General features: G+C 43.6%; 1 protein-coding gene across 6 annotated transcripts in view; it reads left to right on the top strand.

Moving 5' to 3' along the window:
• Window positions 1–20,370, top strand: part of cic (Putative transcription factor capicua) — a 116,277-nt gene that overhangs the window by 2,232 nt on the left and 93,675 nt on the right. For all 6 annotated transcript variants that reach the window (XM_065448479.2, XM_065448481.2, XM_065448484.1 and 3 more), the window contains exon 2: window positions 1,079–3,315. In XM_065448479.2, the coding sequence (XP_065304551.1) occupies window positions 1,311–3,315 (2,005 nt within the window). In that variant the 5' untranslated portion in view covers window positions 1,079–1,310. The remainder of the gene's footprint in view (window positions 1–1,078; window positions 3,316–20,370) is intronic.

Genomic DNA, 20,370 nt, shown 5'->3' with positions numbered 1-20,370 from the left:
CTTATTTACGATAGCTTTGCAACAGACTTCGAAGACGGGATGATCCCCGTCTTGGTGTGTTTTGCGTGGCACTTTAAAAATATTGTAATGTTCCTTTTTTGTGTCTATTCCTCTGCACTGTAATTACACCTGTTTTTAATAACACCACCCGTAGTAAGTAGTTACACTTTCCTGTGTGACTGAAATAATTTGTATTATTTCTGAGACTGTTCATAAGATGAGTCAATATTTTCCAGATGACGTATTTCTCTACCTTGCTTCGCTGCTTCTCTTATGCACAATGCCAGCTTTTAATGGCAAGGTTGACACCTGTGCAGAAGCAAAAGCCAATGTAGTTTCTTGCATTTTGTTTGGTTTTTATATGTTGTCACAAGTGTAGCCTCATTAAAAGACAAAATTATGCAGGAAGCCAAAGGCTTGAAGTGATGAACGTTAGTAGAACAAGGAATGTTGCTGGCGTCAGCATTTCAGCAAAAAGTCTTTGTTTTCATTAGGGCAGCAAATGATTACCCTAGTGTTTTTTATAAAGCACCGCTAAGGAGAGCAGTTGCAGCCCTGACGAAGACAAGAGTCCCCTTGTCAAAATGTTGGCCCAAGCAATATTTCTTTGTTGTGCAATTGTCCATCAAGTATTCCTCCTTGTAATTTAGGTAGACAGATATACATTGCTAGTGACATTGCATTGACGACACCAGCCGTGGTTGCTTAGTGGCTATGGTGTTGGGCTGCTGAGCATGAGGTCGCAGGATCGAATCCCAGCCACGGCAGCCGCATTTCGATGGGGACAAAATGTGAAAACACCCGTGTACTTAGATTTAGTTGCACATAAAAAAAAAAACAGGTGTTAAAAATTTCCAGAGTCCCCCACTATGGCATGCCTCATAATTGGATGGGGGTCTTGGCATGTAAAAGTTCATATTTTTTTACATTGACGATGTCAATACTTCACAAAGAAGCTGGGAATCAGTCTTAGTCGACAGTTCCCCCTATATAAGATGCTCCCCTAATTTCTCTGTCTGCTCTTGTTTATTCTCTAAGTTGTACTTTTTTGCTTAGTACCTGTTCTGTGTTCATACAGGTGAAAGCGGCCATGCCTCAAGAACTTCATGGCATCATCAGGAACTAAGCAGCCACCATGAAAGGCCACCAGCTTGAGTGCAAGGTCTGCAGCCCTGGATGCCTTAAGGCTACTCAACTGTGTTCCTTCAAGTCTTTCAGGAGAAAGGTCATACCCCATGTGGGAAAGTTTCCAGAGATGAGTGCAAGTTGTACTGGTCCATTGTAACGAAGTGTCCAAAAGCCCCGCAACCATGGAGAGAGACCTGAGTACATATCAGGGCTCACTTGACTTGAAGCGAAAAGCTGAAGAGAAGCTCCTTTTGGAAGGGCCTACAGTGGTGCAGAATATTGACCCTTCTTACTACCGCAAAAAGTCGGCAGAGTCGGGCTTTGATGAGGAAGAATCGAGGCTAGACGAAGAGTTGAAGAAGGCAGCCAGCAAATTGCCCAAGAAAAGGAAGTTTGACTTCGACTTCAGTGATGCAGACCCTACCTTTGGTAGCAGAAACTGCAGCAGCACAGCAGAACCCGTGCCTGGTGTAGATCTTCGTGACTGGAAAAGCCACCGAGTTTTAGTGCGGCTCAATGACTTGTATGTGCCAGCTGTGATCAAGGATGTTGCTAGTGACCGCGATGTGGTTGTTCAACTGGACAGCAGTCAGCATCAGTTGTTTCGTGTTCGCGATGTATTTGACACAGCACGTCTAGATGTGATCGGTGACCACAGTCCCTCGCCAGGCCAGGTGACAATGGGTATGCAGTTGTGTGTACGTGTGGAAGACAATGTGTATGCTGAAGGGATTGTTGCAGAAATTCGGTCGCGCCCTCCTGTTCAGTACTTTGTGCGCTTCATCAAGAGGCCCAGTGGTGTGTCATGTGATGGCGTGTGGGTGACGCGTGCAGGCTTGCGACTTAGGCAACCTCCCTGGTGGGAGGACATGGAACTTGCCTCTTCTGTGTCGTCGTCTCCCATGTTTCAGCGAGAACCGGTGCCTCTCCTCACACCACACCTAGTTGAATCCAACTTGGCATCTCTTCCACCGCAGCAGCCCATCATTCAGCCACACAGTGTGTCGGTCATCACAGATGGCATTCACAGGGTCATGCCAGTGAATCTGGCAGCCAACCTTGAGGTGGACAGAGCACTTGATTCGGTGGGTGCACCAAGGGCTCGCAAACTTACTGTGGGCAGTTCTCCCACTGCCGTTGGTGATGAGGATTCTTCAGATGATGACCTTAAGACAGGTCGTATTGAGTTTGATCCCAATCCCAGCCCATCACGTCTCAGTTTCTGTCAGGATAACCTTACTCCTCGCTCACGGCTGGCTACGTCATCTTCTGCAGAGTTGCGTGTGCTGACTCCACGTTCGCCTGCTGCGCAGCAGAAATACAAGAAGGGAGACATTGTATCTACCCCCAACGGCATAAGGAAAAAATTCAATGGCAAGCAGTGGCGACGTCTCTGCTCCAAGGAAGGGTGTACAAAGGAGTCGCAGCGACGTGGCTACTGCTCACGGCACCTCTCTCTCAAGGGCAAATCTGGCACAGCCATGCGCAAAGGCAGTGCACCAGCTGCGACATCATCATCAACTCAGCAGCCACCATTTCCCACTGGGGCAATGCGTACAGGCACAGGGAGGGAGTGGGAGGAGTCATCACGGGAAAGCATCAGCGGTAGCCCTGGTGACAGGGCAAGCAGGGTACAAGGCCGTTTTGACTTGGATGAGACGGAGGCTGCAAACATGCTTGTTTCGCTGGGAAACTCTCGGTCAGCCACACCATCTTCTTCAGCAAGCCCACCGGGCAGACCTGAGCTCTTTGCACCCATTCGTCATGCCGCTTGGCCCCCCGATACCCATTCTCCCGAGGGTGCCTTCCGGCCAACTACAGTGGTTGTGCACAGGCCGAGGGTGGTAAAGACCTCCGAGCCTGTCTCTGTGATTCAGCACTCACTGCCTCCAGAAAAACTGATTGGTGAGCCTCAGACGACTGCAGCCCAGATGGTCTTACTCCAGCAGGCACTGCAGCAGGGTCGGAGCTCACTCAGCGAAGCACTGCCTACGTACAGTGCCATACAGGTGGCACCACCAAAGGATTTGCATGCTGGTATCAATGGGCAGGTGGCAGTGGTTTTACAAACACCACAGCAGCAGCAGCAGCATCCAAGTCCAGCCCATCTCTTGCCTGTCATGCCTGTGGTAACCTCCAATGGAGAAGCACAAAAAGGCGAACCTGCCTTGGATGCATCCGGAAGCGGTGAGTCCTAAATATTTTGTGAAATTATTCTTTTAACATATTGCATCATAGCATGGTACCACTCATAACTTCATTTGGGCCCTGCATTGCAAACCTAGAATTGCGTAATGTGACTCAAATTCTGCTTGGTCTATTCTTGCCATTTGCCATGTGCACTGAGTGAACCTAGTCTTATGTGACAAGCTGCTTAAACCAGCTATAAAACAAAAATTTTATAGAATTGAATCCTGCTGCCCTGGTCTTGCTACACATTTCATGGGTGTTCTCATGTCTGTCACAGACTCGCTGAAAAGGTCCCCCTGAAACATGTTCTGAGCATAGTAAGGAAAGGTTGTTGATTTGTTAACAAGGCTCCTGTGAACATGTGAGCGAAATATTATTGAACTGCATGCATCAGGGAACTTAAAATATCGGGTCAGAATCGGTGAAAATGTGTTTGCCCTTTCCTTCACAATGTCATAATGTAGCTTCCTTGCAAGCAGCTAAACCCATAACTGCTATCTTGTGGTTGTGAGAACATTCTCGGTAATGCGATTATTGCTCATTTGAAATAAATTAAAAAATATATATGCCTGTGATCTCAAAAAGACAGAAAAGCAATTTGAGCTTTGCACTACTGCATATGTGAGTAGTTCTTTATCCGCTTTCCCTGTTCTACCTCCCCCCCCCCCCCACCCATCTTTTCCATTGCTGAACTAGGTTCAGGTGTCGGCAGACTGTGCTAGACAGTTACTGTGGCCAGTAGCAATTCCCGGTTCCTTCCTTTTTCTTTATCTATCTAATTATTCACATAAACAACCAATTACTGCTACTGCTGCACATGGCCTCAGTGATGAAGTGTAGCATAGATAATGCGGCCGCCACAGTATGCTGCCACGAGCCATCTAGCATTCAACCTTTTCGTGGGGCCAGCAGGGCATTGCTCCCTTGCGCCACTTTCCCATCTCACCTGTGTAGTTTCCAGCATGCTAATGGAAATGAAAGGAGGGAGAGAAAACCGCTGATCAGCCCGAGAACTGCGTCTATCTTCACTTGTGCTTGAAAGACTAGAAAATTTTTCCGGCAGGAGATTCGTTAAGTGACATGATTTAATAGCGATGTAATTCTATGATTAGTGCTTAAGGGCCCCTTTAATGAAAGAGTAGGTGATTATGACTTGGCTTAAATTTACAGCAAGCATGAACATTGATTAGCAGACTTAATGTCTGTTCATGGTTAAAAATGCTATGTATTTGTATGCATCACAAAATAAGGATTGCACTGCTTAGCAAAGGCAGCGCTGACATTAAATGTTTCATTTTATCTTCTCATTTTGTTTCAAGAATTGCTGAGTACAACGGTCAGACAAGATGTCCTGCACAGGAGAAAGAAAAGATATTGCAATGGCAATTTTTTATCTATGCAAGGTGAACTTTTTTCCCTTTATAACCATCAATTAAGTGCCAACTGTATACTTAATTTTTTTATTCAACCCCACCATAAAATATCTATATGAGAAGCGACCCCTTCTGACAGTGGCCACAAACATCAGGCTGGACGGCAAGCTTCAAGCGCTCTGTGCTGGGTTTATTACTGCGATTTATAATCTGTTTTGAAGGAATTAACATTGTGTAACGTCCATGTAGATATATAGGAAAAATTGCAGCAGCGAAGATTTGGGTACCCAAGTTCAAAAAGGGACACTAGTCTGTTGCAGTCTTACACTGTTCCGGTTTCCCAGATCTGTAACAACGAAAGATACAGTGCCTCAACATTCTAGATCATCATGTGAAACTGATGTCTAGCTGAACATCACATGAATTAGGGAGTGCCATTCCATCATGCGCTCTGAAGTTGCATGTGTGGAACATTACTATAAGACAGGTACCCCTAATTAGGACAGCTTATCAAATGTAACAGTGGGCGTGTTTTACTGATATTCCTTTTTCAGTTGTGCCCATAATGGTGAACTGACTGTCCTTTTGCTGAATGCATTGGTCACTTGAACGAAGAGATGCACTTTAACCATCAGTTGAATGCACGTCCCAAAAGACATCTTGTTTAGATAGGTTCAGAAAGCTTGTTCAGAGGAAGAAAAGGTGTCTCAAAGATCAGGACAGATGTGCTAAAGAGTTAAATTCCGTGTCTTGGGCAGATGCATAGTATGTCTGTGCAAGACCCTTGAACCAATCATCAGGTCTAAAATGGCATAAAAGGTTATTGCTTATTAAGTTGATTCAGTTCTACTCAATCTACTGAGAACAGTGCATGTGGCAAACACACTTTAGGTTAGGTTCTTTTACTCTTTGGAATTTGTGCACTTTACTGCAGCAGTTAATCTGGAACCTTGGAAGCAATTGGATAAAGGTAATTTTCATTGGCGTGGCTGTGCATGGTGAATTGAGGTGCACTTTGTGGCCCACTGGCTCAAGGGTGACATTAAAGTTCTAACTGTGTGCTTATGCTGCAAGGGAATTTTACTTTTCAGTGCCTTCCTTGTTCCAACAACTTCATTGAGCCTGCTTGCCATGCAGAAATTCAGACAAAATCAAAAAATAATATTTGCTGGCTACAGTTCCAATCCTTGGAGCTCTATTGTATTGCAACAGTGTTACTATTTTGTTGTTACCCTTTTTTTCCGTCGTGTACTCCTGATCTTTTCTGTGGCTATGAATCCATTGCATCCTCCATCCATGAATTAATCATGCATGTGCAGACATTGTTCACGGTCACATTGTGCTTCTGAAAGGCTAGTGCTAATAAGGTACGATATAGCGTGATTTGTGGTGCTTCAACTTTTTACTGCACTCCAGTGCATCATTTTCGCCACAACGTCTTGTAATTATACAGTTTGTGACAAGTTTGGTTTGATAATATGAATGATATGTTTTACCAGGAACTAGGCTCTGCTAGTTTCTGCTACTTGTTTGTGCTACATAGTAAAAAACACTGTGACTTTCTGGAGTGTCAAGTAGGCCACAGTAACTGTGGCAGACAATAAATGTCCAGCATTACTTATACAATTTGGACCATTCACAGCAATGCAAGAAGGGCTAGATGTAAAACAGATACATTTTGATAATTCAGTTGGCTTTGATGATGCTCACTAGAGCCTGTAGATAACTTTTACTAGTAGTAGTGTGCATGGATGGGTTCAGTGCCAGGTTCTAGAAAATAATTGATTGGCTTTGCACTTTCCAGCCCTTGCATTCAGCTTTCTCTTAAAAGCTTTGCGTGGCTGTTTTTGTGTGTTTTATGCTTTGCTTTCAACACTCAACAAAAACACGGGAATGTTATGAGAACAAAAGGAGCATTAGTGGTACAGTCGCAAGTAAAACTTTGTAAACCATGGCATCAGCAAAAAACTAAAATATATTAGAGTGCAGCTCCGTGGCCTGGAATTGGTTTAATAAATTGTATTTGTCAAACACATGTATGCAGGCATGTGTTCTTGATTTCAGCCGCAATATCCAGCTGCGAAAAAAAAAAAAAAATGCGGCACCTCTGGTCCCCAAACTTTTGCTCGTGACTGTATATCTGCATATTTGGCACAATGCATGACGGCGTTCCCGCTTTTTCTCGAAAGTGCTTATGACATTAAGCTGTTGTATTAACTAGCATGTTGTGTGCCATCGTTCTCTCTCCTTAACCAGAAAGTTCAAAAGTTTTCAGCAGGCATCTTTGCTGTAAACATGGCAATTGATACGCATGGGTCAGTATGCTGTGCCTCATCACTTGAATGCGTTGCAATAGGCGCTTCATAGTTTTTTTTCCATTTCATTGTTCATTGCTTCCCGCCTTCTATAGTACGGAGGTGTGTGCATTTGTGATGAACGTAGCATTTGCCATTTGCCCACACTTACTTGAGCTTGAAAGCATGTGTTCCACGCACTGTAATGGCAGATTTTCTTTCCTTGTTTTTTCTTTTTTGAAGCACAGAATATGAGCTACCTTTAATTTGTCACTGTTGCGTACACTGTTTCTTTCTGCTGTGTGCGTAGCTTGAGAAGGCCCTTTTGTCAGAGCTGCCATAGGCACTAGCAGTGACGCATGTTGGGTTCTGCGTGTTATTGTATTAATTTCATTTATTTGTCGAGTCTTTGAAAATGCGGTGTCGTGGCCATTGCTGTCAAAGGGCAATCCATTTCCCGCAGCACAGACAATGAAAAGTGCTCTATTTGCTTCGTTGCCTCTGCATTAGTTGGTTTTGTGTGCACCTATTTTGCCTCGTTTGTAGTGGCTACTGCTTTTCTGCGTATTATCCGATAGCCTAAAACATGCTAACTGCGTGGAGTGCTGTATTTACACTTGCACACTGCATTTGTTTTAATGATTGGCAGTGGTAAACTGTGTAGATTGCGTAGCATAATTTTTAATAACATATCTACCAACATTTGTTTTATCAGCATCTTTCATTCTTCTTTTCTAGTTTTCTCCTTTGTTATTTAAGTCGGCCACAAGTAACATGTGTCAAGAAACAGATGTCAGCCAAATCTTAAAAGCGAAACAGGAAATGGCCTTAATCTATTACTGTTGTTTTTTATGAGTGTTGGGCACATGCAGGGACAGCATGACTGTGCTGCAATCAGCCAGGGTCTGTTTGCCTTTTCAGACAAGTAACGCAGCTGCAGCATGTTGTAAAGCTGTGTAAGTTGCTAGATATTAGATCACTTTGGTTACATTTTATGAACTGATTCTTGAGGGTGCTGTGCATGGTGCCACACAAGTTCACATGATGTGAATGCAGTGCAGTGCCTATGCACTTTGCACCCCTTGCAAATGTCAGAGAAAAGTGCAGCAATGAGCGAGCTGCGTTTGCTAATCTGGGTGGTTAAGCTAAGGCTTTTTGACAGATGCGTGCATTGTAATGGGAAGGGTTGTCTTTTCATTATCACAATAATCTCCGAAATGGAAGTGGTATACGGTGGAAGCAGAGTGCTAAGTGCAGATGCAACTTCTTTTGTTGAAAATCAGAAGAAAGACGAAAGTAATTCAAATATAAGGACTTTAGCACATTGCAAGCTCACACCATGTGCTGACAACAAGACAGTCATCGAACTTGCTTTCTTATGCCAGAGTGACTTGTCGCCGAAGTGGAAGACATTCCATCTGCGTGCAACACTGAATAACTAGCACTGCGCCATGTCTGCTGCCAAAAGCTTGCGCAATGGCTGCACTTTCAAAGTATTGAATGCAGGAGAACCATGATAGCAGGCTGAACTGCCTCCTGCAAGATACCATATTGAGGCGCACAACACTGGCACAACTCCAGAATTATCTCTAATGGTAGTTGGTACTCTCGAGGCAAGATCAAAGTACTACATGCTTGCTAGTTTGCAACACCGCATGGTGTATGTCTCTTCTAGTGTCTTTTGCCTTCCTTATAGGCTGCATAATCATTCTAGGTGCATGGGAGTGAGTGAGCAGTTGAGCACCATATTTTTTCATGTTGAAGGGGTCTTGACCCACTTTTTATGAAAGTGGAGAAAGGCATTTGAAGTGAAAATAGGCTATTTCAAAAATACTTTGCCTCAAAAAGTACTTCAGTACGTTCAACAGAAGCAGAGTTATTGGCAATCAAACATGGCCTCCGCTGTGCTCTTGTTCCTTCTTCAGTGCCTTGCACTACGAAGGCTATGGCGGAGTGAGACGTGCCCACAATGCTCCACCTTCTAAATCTCACTGGGGCATGCAGTTCAATTTTCGTTTTGGATGTTAATGTAGACGCCACGATTTCCGATTTTGGTGCCTACAATGCATTAAACATAAGCCAAACGTGGTGTTGCTCAGCGAGCTGCAGTGCGCTTAGCCAGTTGACTCGTAGCAGCACCTCGGGGCGGCCACGGTATCTACGCTACGTAGCAGACCGCAGCTACCAACAGCAGCTGCATATGGGAATCCGCTTTATTACGAAATAAAGCATCCTGAAGAGAATGAGGAGCACGCTTTCGTTGAAAAGAGAGTCTTTGAGAGAAAAGTGACTTGACACTCCACTTACAAGCTCTATGCGCCACATACAACAGCAAAACTTGGCTGAGATGTTCACTGCAGCATATGCTACCTGCGGACTATGCTATTTCACCAAGTCTGGGCCGCTATCTTGTACACGTTCGAAATGACGACGCTCGATTTCGCCTTGTGCAATTGTCCAGGCGGCGCCGATATCGCGGCCTAGGCCAATCTAGTCCAATCGCGTGAGGTGAAATTGAACGGCGGCTTTTCGAATGTGTACAAGATAGCGGCCCTAATAGGTGTTTCGGGCCCTTTAAGAAGCAAAGGGGGTAGGAAGGCTGCCTTGTTATATATGCTGGTTATATAACTACACATTTTGAACTTATATTTAGTGAATAAGAGTGGATGCCATGTGTTTACTGGTTGGACACAGTACAGCAACAATCCTTTACTCTGCTGTAGGTGCATGGGAAACAACCTAAGATGGTCTTAACTACTTGGTACCTTTCACTACAACATTCTGCATAGCCCACCATGCAGCTTTGGGATGTTGCACATTAATATCAGGGGTGTGTGAACATTCAACATTTCAAATGTGAATCTCTTTAGTTTTTGTTATTCAAGCCATATTCTGTTTAGGAACTTGATATCATTGCCATGAATAAGATAAGAACTGGAATGAAAGAGACAGAAGTTGTGTGTCTTGGGTTAGGGGCTTCTGGTGACATGTTTCAAAAGGGTTCAACCTCAACCTTCCATGTTGTTCAGGTTGCTTTCACCTAGAAACATTATTAGAAAGCTTCAAATTTGGTCTGTTCCCATATTACAAACAGTTTATAGTGACTACCAGGTAAAAAGAAAAAAAGGCCACAGAGCCACTTCATATGTTTTGTTAACCTATCTGTGCCAGAACTACTGAGTTAATACTCGGAGGCACTGGTTTGAGAGGTAACATATGGAGAAGCACCCTTCCTTTTCCTTTTTTCCGCCACAATATCTTGCAAGTGTTTACCTGATGGACGTTTGTTTTGGGGGGGGGAGGGGGGGTGCGCTTCAGGATTGTTGCAGCAATTTAAGGCAAATAATCTTTATTGAAGGTCCCTATGTTTGCACTGAAGCAGCATGTTCTTTTTTATTTCTAGCTTTAATGAAATATTCTGTATTCGATTCGACTAGAAAAATTTTACTAAATATGGTTATGAGCATGTACTGGATGAAACAGACCTTGTTATTCTGTTAACGCCAAGCTGCACATTGGGGAGCCTGGCAGGCAGTTCATCAGTGACTACCAAATTGTCGGTTGCTAGTGCATTCATTTGGTCACAGGAGCCTCGTAACGAATATTATTTGGCTCAAGCATCTGGTTAGGATAGTTGACAGATCCTGAATAATAGAAGTTGCCATGTAAAGGAGCTTAACCTTTAGACAGAAGTTTGGTGTTCCTGTTTATACATGCCTCTGTGTCATGTTGCTTTCTGCAGAGATTTCCATTGCTGAAAATATAAATATACTGGGTAGGATCACTAAAGGGGCAGTTTATGCACAACCATCTGCCTGCCTTGAGACATTAGTTAATTCTTCTTTAGTGGCGACATTGGACATTAGGACGAAAGGCATAATGTCATGTCATTATATGATAAATATAGTAGTTAAACAGTCTCAAGTGGCTCTTCAGGCACAAGGAAAAGTGACAAATCATGTGTTGCATGTTGTTGCAGCGTTGGAAATGGAGGAAATGCAAGGGGCTAACTGTGCTCAAATATGTTGCAGTATCCCCATTTCATGAGCATTGGCGAACCAAAACTGTGCTGCTGAAAAGTACATCGGTGTGCCCTTGATGCACGAACCATACTTTGCATTATACTAGTATTTGAAATCGACAAAGTGGGGCTGCCACAAACAACTGCTATTCCCAGTCGCAGCGAAAAATTACACTCATCTGCAAGTGCTTTGAGCAGAAAAATAATGCCTCTCTATGTGTTACGAAAAATAACAATAAAGTGCTCGAGTGAATGCTGACTTACAGTAAAAGAAGAAAAAAAAGCTGCATATTAGAAACATTGCAGTCTGTCTCTAGTTTTGCAGGGCTGTGCCTTTAATGACTTAGCCATAATGCTGAACTTGGGGTTTTAAATATGTGAATCTGTAGTGATAAGGTTGTCGCTGTGGCACTTCGTGCAGTCTAGTGAACATTGTATATTGCAGCTACAAGGCCAATGCCACTTTCCGAGTTGATTTAAAAAATGCCATACTTTTCACAACAGTCAAACCTGGTGAGGGTGGTATTGAGGGCTAGCCTTCACCTATTGTCAACTAGTGCACATCTGCGAAGGTGAACTAAATGGTTGCTGCTCTGATTTCGTGACCTTGTCATTTGCAAAACACAATGAAGGTTCTATAAGATGCATTGCAGGGATGAAAGTGCTTTGCCAATTGTGTCATCTTGTGCCAAACCATCGAGCTGTGCCAACCTGTGCCAAAACACTAATTAATATGAAGTTGCCAAATTTAGCTGGACGTGCGTTGATTAGCGCTTAGCACTGCAATCCATTTCAGCGTAGGCATCTTTGGAGTGTGGGTGTGTTTGGTGGTATAAATATAACCATAGGCCACAAGAAAATTTAAACCATTTTGTGCTATGCAATGCATTAAGAACATTTTATAAAAGTGTTACGCGTTTGTTTATACGCGAACGAACTAAAGGCGATTTGAACTGGTGCTCATTTCACGGTGCAGCCGGGAAGGAAAGTCGCACTGAGTGAATGAGGTCGAACAGCCTGCTCAGCGTGTAACTCGTTAGTCTTGTAATACATTTTAGCACATGATTTCGCCCTGTATTTGTACATCTGTATCAATTAATGTGTGAATGCTTGTGCGTGTGACGTTCTAAATCTATTTTGCACGTGCATCACGTCCAGTTACCGGGATGATAGTGCAGCACACCGACAAACGACCAGCTTGCTATCGTGAAACTTGGTCACAAATTTTGATTGGCAACCGCAGTCGTCACTCAAATTAATTTGCCCTCGGGCTACACTACTTTCTGCGCGGCCACAGCACACAAATTCATGCTCTTACCGCTGCAGTAGCAAGCCAAGGATGTGAAATTTCGTATTTAGTCAACCTTAGCGGCCAAATTGTGACTAATAAAATGTTCAGTGAAACCACAAACCTTCGAAATTGCATTCATGGCAACAGTGTTCACAATGCAACTTGTGCTAATCGAGTCAAAAAATTTTGATAAACCACCGTTGAGCATACCAAATATTGGTTACCATTTTACATTGGCTCTATGGTGCCTGTGACGGAACCCTAAGTAAGCCCGAATAATCGAGCTTCCAGTGACTGATGCAGACTGGAAAGCCAGTGAACATATATATCCCCTTGTTGTTTTCAAAAATATTTTAGAGCTTTTTCTCTGAAAGTGATGTCACTTCACATTTATTCTGCTATCTTAACTGAAGCTCACCAAGAATTAAAAATTACCCGCCGTGGTTGCTCAGTGGCTATGGTGTTGGGCTGCTGAGCACGAGGTCGCGGGATCGAATCCCGGCCACGGCGGCCGCATTTCGATGGGGGCGAAATGCGAAAACACCCGTGTGCTTAGATTTAGGTGCACGTTAAAGAACCCCAGGTGGTCAAAATTTCCGGAGTCCTCCACTACGGCGTGCCTCATAATCAGAAAGTGGTTTTGGCACGTAAAACCCCAAATATTATTATTAAGAATTAAAAATTACCAGAGGGCACCGTGCGAACGGCGGTCACTGTACTTTAATGGGTGCTGTTCACGGTGGCCAGTGTGAATATTTTTCCTTCATTGTGCACGAATATGTTTAACGTAATAGTTCTATGGAAGCCTGCAAGGTGGAGAGAAGTAATTCATAAGCGGAAAATGAGACATCCACCCAAATGTAGCAAATTGCTATAAAGGAAACCCATATGGGTTCCTCGAAAGAAAAGCCTCGCAGTTGAAGAAAAATTCGTTCTGGTCCCAGACTCGAACCCGGAACCACTGCCTTTCCGGGGCAGCCGCTCTACCATCCGAGCTAACCAGGCGGCTAGCCGATGGCAGGGCAAAGTCGAAATTGTCAACAACTCGAAGCAAAGGCAAGAGCTTGATGTAATAGTTCTGTGGAAGCCCGCTAGGTGGAGAGAATTAATGAAGGGAAAATAAGACATCCACCTAAACGTAGGAAACTGCTACAAAGGAAACCCAAACGAATTCCTTGAAAGAAAAGCGTTGCAACTGAAGAAAAATTCATCCTGGTCCGGGACTCGGTTTCCTTTGTACCAATTTGCTACATTTAAGTGGATGCCTCATTTTCCCTTTATTAACAAATATGTTTAGCTAGCTAAATTTGTAAGTTTACTTAATCGATGAGATGCCAATGAAAAGTTGTGGATGATGTTGACAAATTACCAATAACAGCATTTTAAACAACCTAGGATTCGTGAATACTTTCTTTAACAAGAAAGAAAGCCCGTGAAATAAGTTGACATAAACGCACTGTGACAGTGGCATTTCTGCGCACTAAAGGCTGCATCAATATTTACACAAACCTCGTTAGATAGGAGCATGGGGAACAAGCTGTGCGCTTTTTTCTCACTGTGTCAGCAGTTTTTGGCACGCATCTTCGATCCCAATTGAACACAAAGTAGCACGATCTTGTGAACGGTCCACTTTCCGAACCTTTACTAGACTGTGGCCCAGGTTTACATGTTCGTAATACACACGTTGCACTAGATGACAACGTTTACGTCTGAGACCACTATATTACTGGCGTGGGGACGTGTTGTCACGAGGACTAAAATAATATTCTCACGCGCTTTCTTGTCCTTCTGTTCTTTATTTTTTTGTTGAAAAAAGAACCACGCAGGACTTGGATCACTATATACCCTGTTGGTCATATCTCGACATGTTCCACAACTTTTGAATTCACATGTGATTGAATAAGTAAAGTAATAACTGTTAGTGCATTAAAATTAAGCACTAGTTGCTTGTTCATAATGAAAAAAAAAAAAGACTAGCATTGACAAAAGCTATCAACATAGAATGGGCGCTGTTCACGAAAAGCCTTCGATCATATTTTTCTTGTCCATATTTGGTTGGCACATATGGTATGTAACTTAATGGTGGTTTCTGAGAAACCTGTATGGGTTTTTCCTTTTTTTTTTTTTTTTTGCTGCTTTATGCTACATTCAGACGGATGGCAGTTTTTCCCCGTCATGAATTTGCTTGTCTTGCGCGCTACTGCAGAACAGATCTGCAGCAACCTAATAGTGTTCAGCGAAGTCAAATAAGGAACACCTTTTCTTCATATGCCTGTATTTCACTCACATTGACGTTTACCAAGCTACTCCAAAACCCATATTTATTACTCCAAAAACAGACAATTCATGTTCCAAACCTGCTCCAAAGTGCCAGATTTGCTGCTCCCAGAGCTGCTCCTTGGCCGCTTCCATCCCTCCATTGCCAACTAGGTAGTATGTATAACCAGAAGTTTGAAATATATAGCTTGTTCTCTGCAAACGTCTCCATGATTTTGCATTCAAATTTAGATTGAGTGTTGTAATTTATGTTGAAATATGGAAAACTATTGATTACAACTTTCTAAGGCTTATCAGAAACAATGTAGTTTGTGGGACATCACCATGCAATCATCGTTTTCGATATGAGCTTAGTGGTGCAAGGCATTGTCATCATTATTTTGTGTGTTTGTTGAAGAGTCATTGGAACTGATCAGTAGAGCTTGCTACTTAATTGAACATTGTTTCCAAATACGTAAGCAGCTTGTTGACTGCAGACAAGGCACGAGCAGGCAAATGTTTCTATCGTCACAAGCTGCATGTGTACTTAACTTGAAATTTGAAACTATCTGCAAGTAAAAGTGGGTTGGACCTTGAGCAAACAAAACTTGCTGATTTCATAATGCTTAGAGCCCAGCCCTCAAAGCTGTGTGAATTCTTGAAGAGTCTTCAGACTACTCATTGTAATTGAGATGATATTGTAAAGGCCATTTTAATGAATGTAGTTTTTCTGCTAAGTGATTGAAATCTTGGGAGCATAGCATTATGTGTAAATTATTGCTACAGCAAAGGAAATAATCTGTCTTTATTGTTTTTGTCATTCCTAAACTTGTAACTTGAACACATTTACTTGATTAGGACAGTAATTAAGTAAACAAACTTGTGCCCAGTGCCCGGTGCTTGCAGACGACTTCGGGGTGAGTCGACTCTCTATCGCCTAATAGACTTGGTACATCGATAGCACACACAGTCTGTAGCAACTGCCAGAGGAGGTGAAACCAGCACGTCTCCTAGTACCCTCAGCCTTGGCGATGTCCCATCTCCTTTCTCCTCTCCCTGCTCCCCCGCATGCCCCTGCATGCCTCCCCCTGCGTGCGCTCCTCTCCACCTCCAGGTGCCCACCTCCTCCAGCGCTCCCTTCCCTCTCCCAGCTCAGTGACCTCCAACTTAATCTTGCCAATTTCACAGATGGGCATGTACGCTTGCATATAAAAGCAGTGCATGCTGTGTTCATGGATACTACAGTCAACATTGAGAACATGTTCTCAATGCTATCTTTATTCACAGCTGAAAAAACAATTGCATAATAAAGGAGGGACAAAAACATTGGTAAGTTCTTACAAATGTATGTGCTCTATGAATCATCGGGATCGATATAAATTCCATGATATATTTGCCACTTAGAATGTGTTCAGATTATGATGGGTGAAAATAAATGGAATTGTTTGCCGAAACAATCACCCGAGTATTCTGGATGTCATAACCAAAGACTCTGTTTCTGATGGATTGGCGCATTCTGATGTGGCATCAAGGACATTCATGCGATTGTACATCATCCTTTTGAAGCTGTAAAAAGCATGATGTACTAATTGGGGCTCCATGAAACAAGCAGGATGTCATCAGCACACTGATAAAATGTAATGCTTGCAAGTTTGTTAACATGCAGACTGAACAAATGAGGCAATGTGGTAGAATATTGAAGAACGCTACAGTTCAATTGGACATTGCCACTTCACTTGTATTCGCATTTCTAGTCTTTTTTTTTCTGTTGCAAAAATTGCAATATTACATTATTTTTTCCTCGTGTTGCATTAGGAAGGTGTACAAATTAAATGTGAGCATCAGATTTTGAGGGAAAAGAACATATTATGTTTATGTACCATGTTTTGCATTAGGATGAACAAGTTCACTTCAGATACCTCATATTCAGAAAGTTTTGAAATGCAAGGGACCATATAAGTGGTCCTGTAGTTTGAAAGTTTTTTTAGTTGTACTGTAGAAAAACGAGCAGTATGCACTGCTTTGAGAAAAACGACAACAACGACGAGTTTGGTTGAAGCCTTGTGCCTGTATTGCCTGAGCTGTGTGACCTCTTGTTGTGGTGCTCTACTCTCTGAAAGCTTCATTAGTTGCACTAGAACACCTCTCGACAATTTGGTGGAGGTGCTTGGCCTTTTACCGACCTGGAAGTCCTCAGCCAGACGCTCCCACCCGTTTCTGCCATGCCTGGGTACGCGGCACAGCCTGATCCTCGCCTGGCATAGCCTAGCATATGCTCCAGTGCTCTACGCCAGTGAGATCCTCCTGTCTTCAGCGGCACCGTTGATCATGACGGGGAGGATTGGCTCTCGTCCATGCTACCGCGCATGTGCTCATAACAAATGGGATGACACAGTTAAACTGAAACGTCATCTTCTATCTTTCTGGAGTTGCTAATCTCTGGTTCCAAAATCATGAACATTCTTTTTCCACCTGGACGGTGTTTATGTATTTTTTCAAAGAAGTCTTCGATCGCCCTGCTGTGCGCAAGCTCCGTGCAGAACAGTGCTTGCATGGTGAAGCTCAGCAATAGTGTGAAAACATTAACAGCTACATTGAAGATGTAGTTGACCTTTGCTGGTGCATTACTCCCGCTATACCTGAAGCTGAAAAAATAAAGAATGTCATGAAAGGCATAGAGGATGATGCCTTCCAAATGATCTTGGTGAAAACCCCTCAAACGATTGATGACATCATTACGCTGTGCCAGAGCTACGACTTGCTCTGCAAACACCTTACTGTGTGCCAAGCTGTCGCATCGGACGAACCGATTGTGGCCCTAACTGACATTTCCAGTGTTGCTCCCACCTACTCCTCGTTCCTCAACCAAACCAAACAATTTGTTTGGTGGGAAGACGTGTGCCTACTGTCACTTCTGCCTGCTACGCAGTCGTCAGAGTCCTCTTTGTCTCCGACGGGTCATACACGAACAAGTCAGTGATGCACTACCCCTTGCTAATCAGCCACTTCCAGCACCGGCTCCACTCACGTACTCTGCTGTCGTCGCCACTTCAACACCTTCATTTGCAGTTGCACACTACAGGCCCATAAATGGCTTCTGCGCGTCACCTTCTGCAGCTGTGCACTACACATCCTGAAGCAGCTTCGGCGCGTCTTTGCAGCCCATATGCCCTGCTCAGCTTTGTGCACCCCAACCTGGGCCCCCTGTTCACAATCCATGGCGTGCCCAAGACAACCGGCCCTTCTGCTTTGCAAGGGGCTTTGCTGGTTGCGTGGCACGGTTCTACCGCCAGCGGGATTGGTACCCTTCCGATACTGCAAGACCACAAGGGAATGCAATTGACTCCCAGTCCCGCTATGCTTCACCTGTTCTCCACTTTGCTTCCTCTTCTTCTTGTCCCCGAATCTTCAACACTCGTCAGTCTCCATCTCCCTGTCAACATTCACTGTGCCTCATTATCTGCTACCCTCCAGCTGTGGAGGAACACTAACAGGCGCAGTTCTAGAGGCAAGAACTGTGATCTCATTGAACTGCTCAAGCCCTCACTCAAACCCTGCGAATGTCATTGAAGTTTATGCCTAAGGTATCGCCATTTACGTGCTTGTCAAAACGGGTGCCGCAGTGTCAGTGATTGCTGACCAGCATCGCTGTACACTCCAAAAAGCCGCAATGCCTTTTTGCTACGTAAAAGTGGCGAGCCAATTGAGCCTTTAGGAGCATGCACCGTCCGTGCCGCCATACAAGACAGTTTATACCACATTAAGTTCGTTGTTCTTCTCCGCTGCTCTCAAGCCATCGTTCTAGGATCGGACATCCTTATCTCATCATGCAGTTATTGATGGTGCATGTGCAGAACTTGCAATGACTCCATTTTGCGGCATTCTTTCTGAAGATTTGCCTCTATCTCCTGTTCAACTGTTTGAGTGCTCGAGCTTTATGCACCTGAGATGCTTGAAAGAATGGGAAGTGCTGTACCCTGTAAGTGTCCACCTAGTGCACATGTCCATATTGTCTACTGCTGAAGTTCTGATTGGCTGGGCTCAGGTATGCATCAGAATGAGACAGATGCCCCCAGCCAATCAGCACTTCAGCAGCCGACAAAATGGACATGTCTACTAGGTGGACACTTAGTGTACTCCCTTTGTTTAGCACATTACTGTCACTAACACTGTTCAATATATATGACATGTTTTAAGACCATGAAGTTGTTAGAGGTATCATGGTTATCTGGCACACCAGTTGTTGCTGAAATTGGAAGACATGGTAACTATAAATCATGTTTTATTACACTCGGAAGAAGCTACTTGCCAGGCCAGTTTGAAAATGGACTTATTTAAGCTCGTGTGAACTGATCCAGCGAGAAAGATTTAAAAAAAATAAACAAACAAATAAAATGAAACTGCCAGCAAAGCTTGGTCAGTTGGTCCCAAAGTTCTGTCACCTAGATTCGTCATGGAGAGCCACTCCTGTTGATATGACTGATTGTAAATGCTTCAAATTTTTATTTGGTTGTGAGCTGCATTTTAATTTTGATTTATTTTGTTGCACCCATTACACATGATATTTCAGCATTTTTACCCCCTAGCATAGAACTGTCACTTGTGGCACCAAAAAAGAGATTATTTGTGAAAGCATGGTATTACCAAGTCCAACTCTTTAATATATGCCAGAACATTGGCTTTCTGCTACTGACAGTCCACGATTATTTCGTTTGTGCACATTTTTCATATACTTCAAGACGGGAAGATAATGCTCATTTTTTGGCATTCTGTGCCAGTCAACTTTACTGTGCTGCCATGCTCCACAGTGTGGACACATGCCTCAGAGAGTAATGTTGAATGTGATATTCAGCTCAGAGTATAATTAAAGTGACAGCAAAAGGATTGTTTTATAGATATGTCTGTATAATACTAGTGTCACAAGGCCACTTTCAATCTCAATTGAGCCCAATCTAGATCGAAATTCTTGAATGATCGGCTCCCTCCCACAGCATGCACAAAAGAAGTCAATCACAGCCCAAAATTCCAATCCCATTCGTGCTTGATCGCACTCGAAAGTGTGCTGCTTGACAGCATATCACCTATGTAGCCTCTATTAGAACCCCTGTCCACTTAAGATACTTTTTCCCGGGTTGCGAGGTGTCGTGTCCTTGACTCACTGACGTGAGTGACAAAACAGACTGTTCCTTTGTTGTAGCTGACATTTGTGCAATGCATCATGTAAAAACAGCACAACCTTGTCTATTCTTTCTTCGTCCATGTAAAGTTGCACTGTTTCTTTCATGACGAGACTACACCTTTAGCGAAAGTGCAAGTTCACTATGGAGCATCCGAGTGCTGTTTCAGCGCGTGCTCGGCAATTCGTATTGTGATGGCAGTACTGATACGCCATCACAACGAGAGAAACTGAACTTTATTGATGGTGCACTCTGTCATGATCACACAAACTGTTTGTTTTCCATGTTTGTTGGGAACCGCGATGTGCACGCAACGCAAGTGCGATGTGTATCGCTGAAGGGCAGCCAAAGTGTGCTGTGTGTGGCTGCAGTGACTGATAGGGCATCTGTAGACGCAAACAAATCGCCCTGTGGTGCTGTGGTCATGAAACTAGGCTATTTTACGAGTAATGATGTAGCGATCCGGGGTTCTCTTTCCCTTGCAATACTTAGATGACGCAAGTGAGGTGCTTCCTTTGTTGTTGCTTTCTTTTTTTCCCTTTTTTTTGTTTTTTATCTTCTGGTCCTTCTGCACATATGTGACACATCTGAGAGCAGTTTTAGGTAATAGGTCGCATTGCTAGGATTTGCTACAGCCAAA

The sequence above is a fragment of the Dermacentor albipictus genome, chromosome 4 (genome assembly GCF_038994185.2).
Source record: "Dermacentor albipictus isolate Rhodes 1998 colony chromosome 4, USDA_Dalb.pri_finalv2, whole genome shotgun sequence".
In the NCBI taxonomy this organism is placed as follows: domain Eukaryota; kingdom Metazoa; phylum Arthropoda; class Arachnida; order Ixodida; family Ixodidae; genus Dermacentor; species Dermacentor albipictus.
This window is presented reverse-complemented; position numbering and strand designations above follow the sequence as displayed.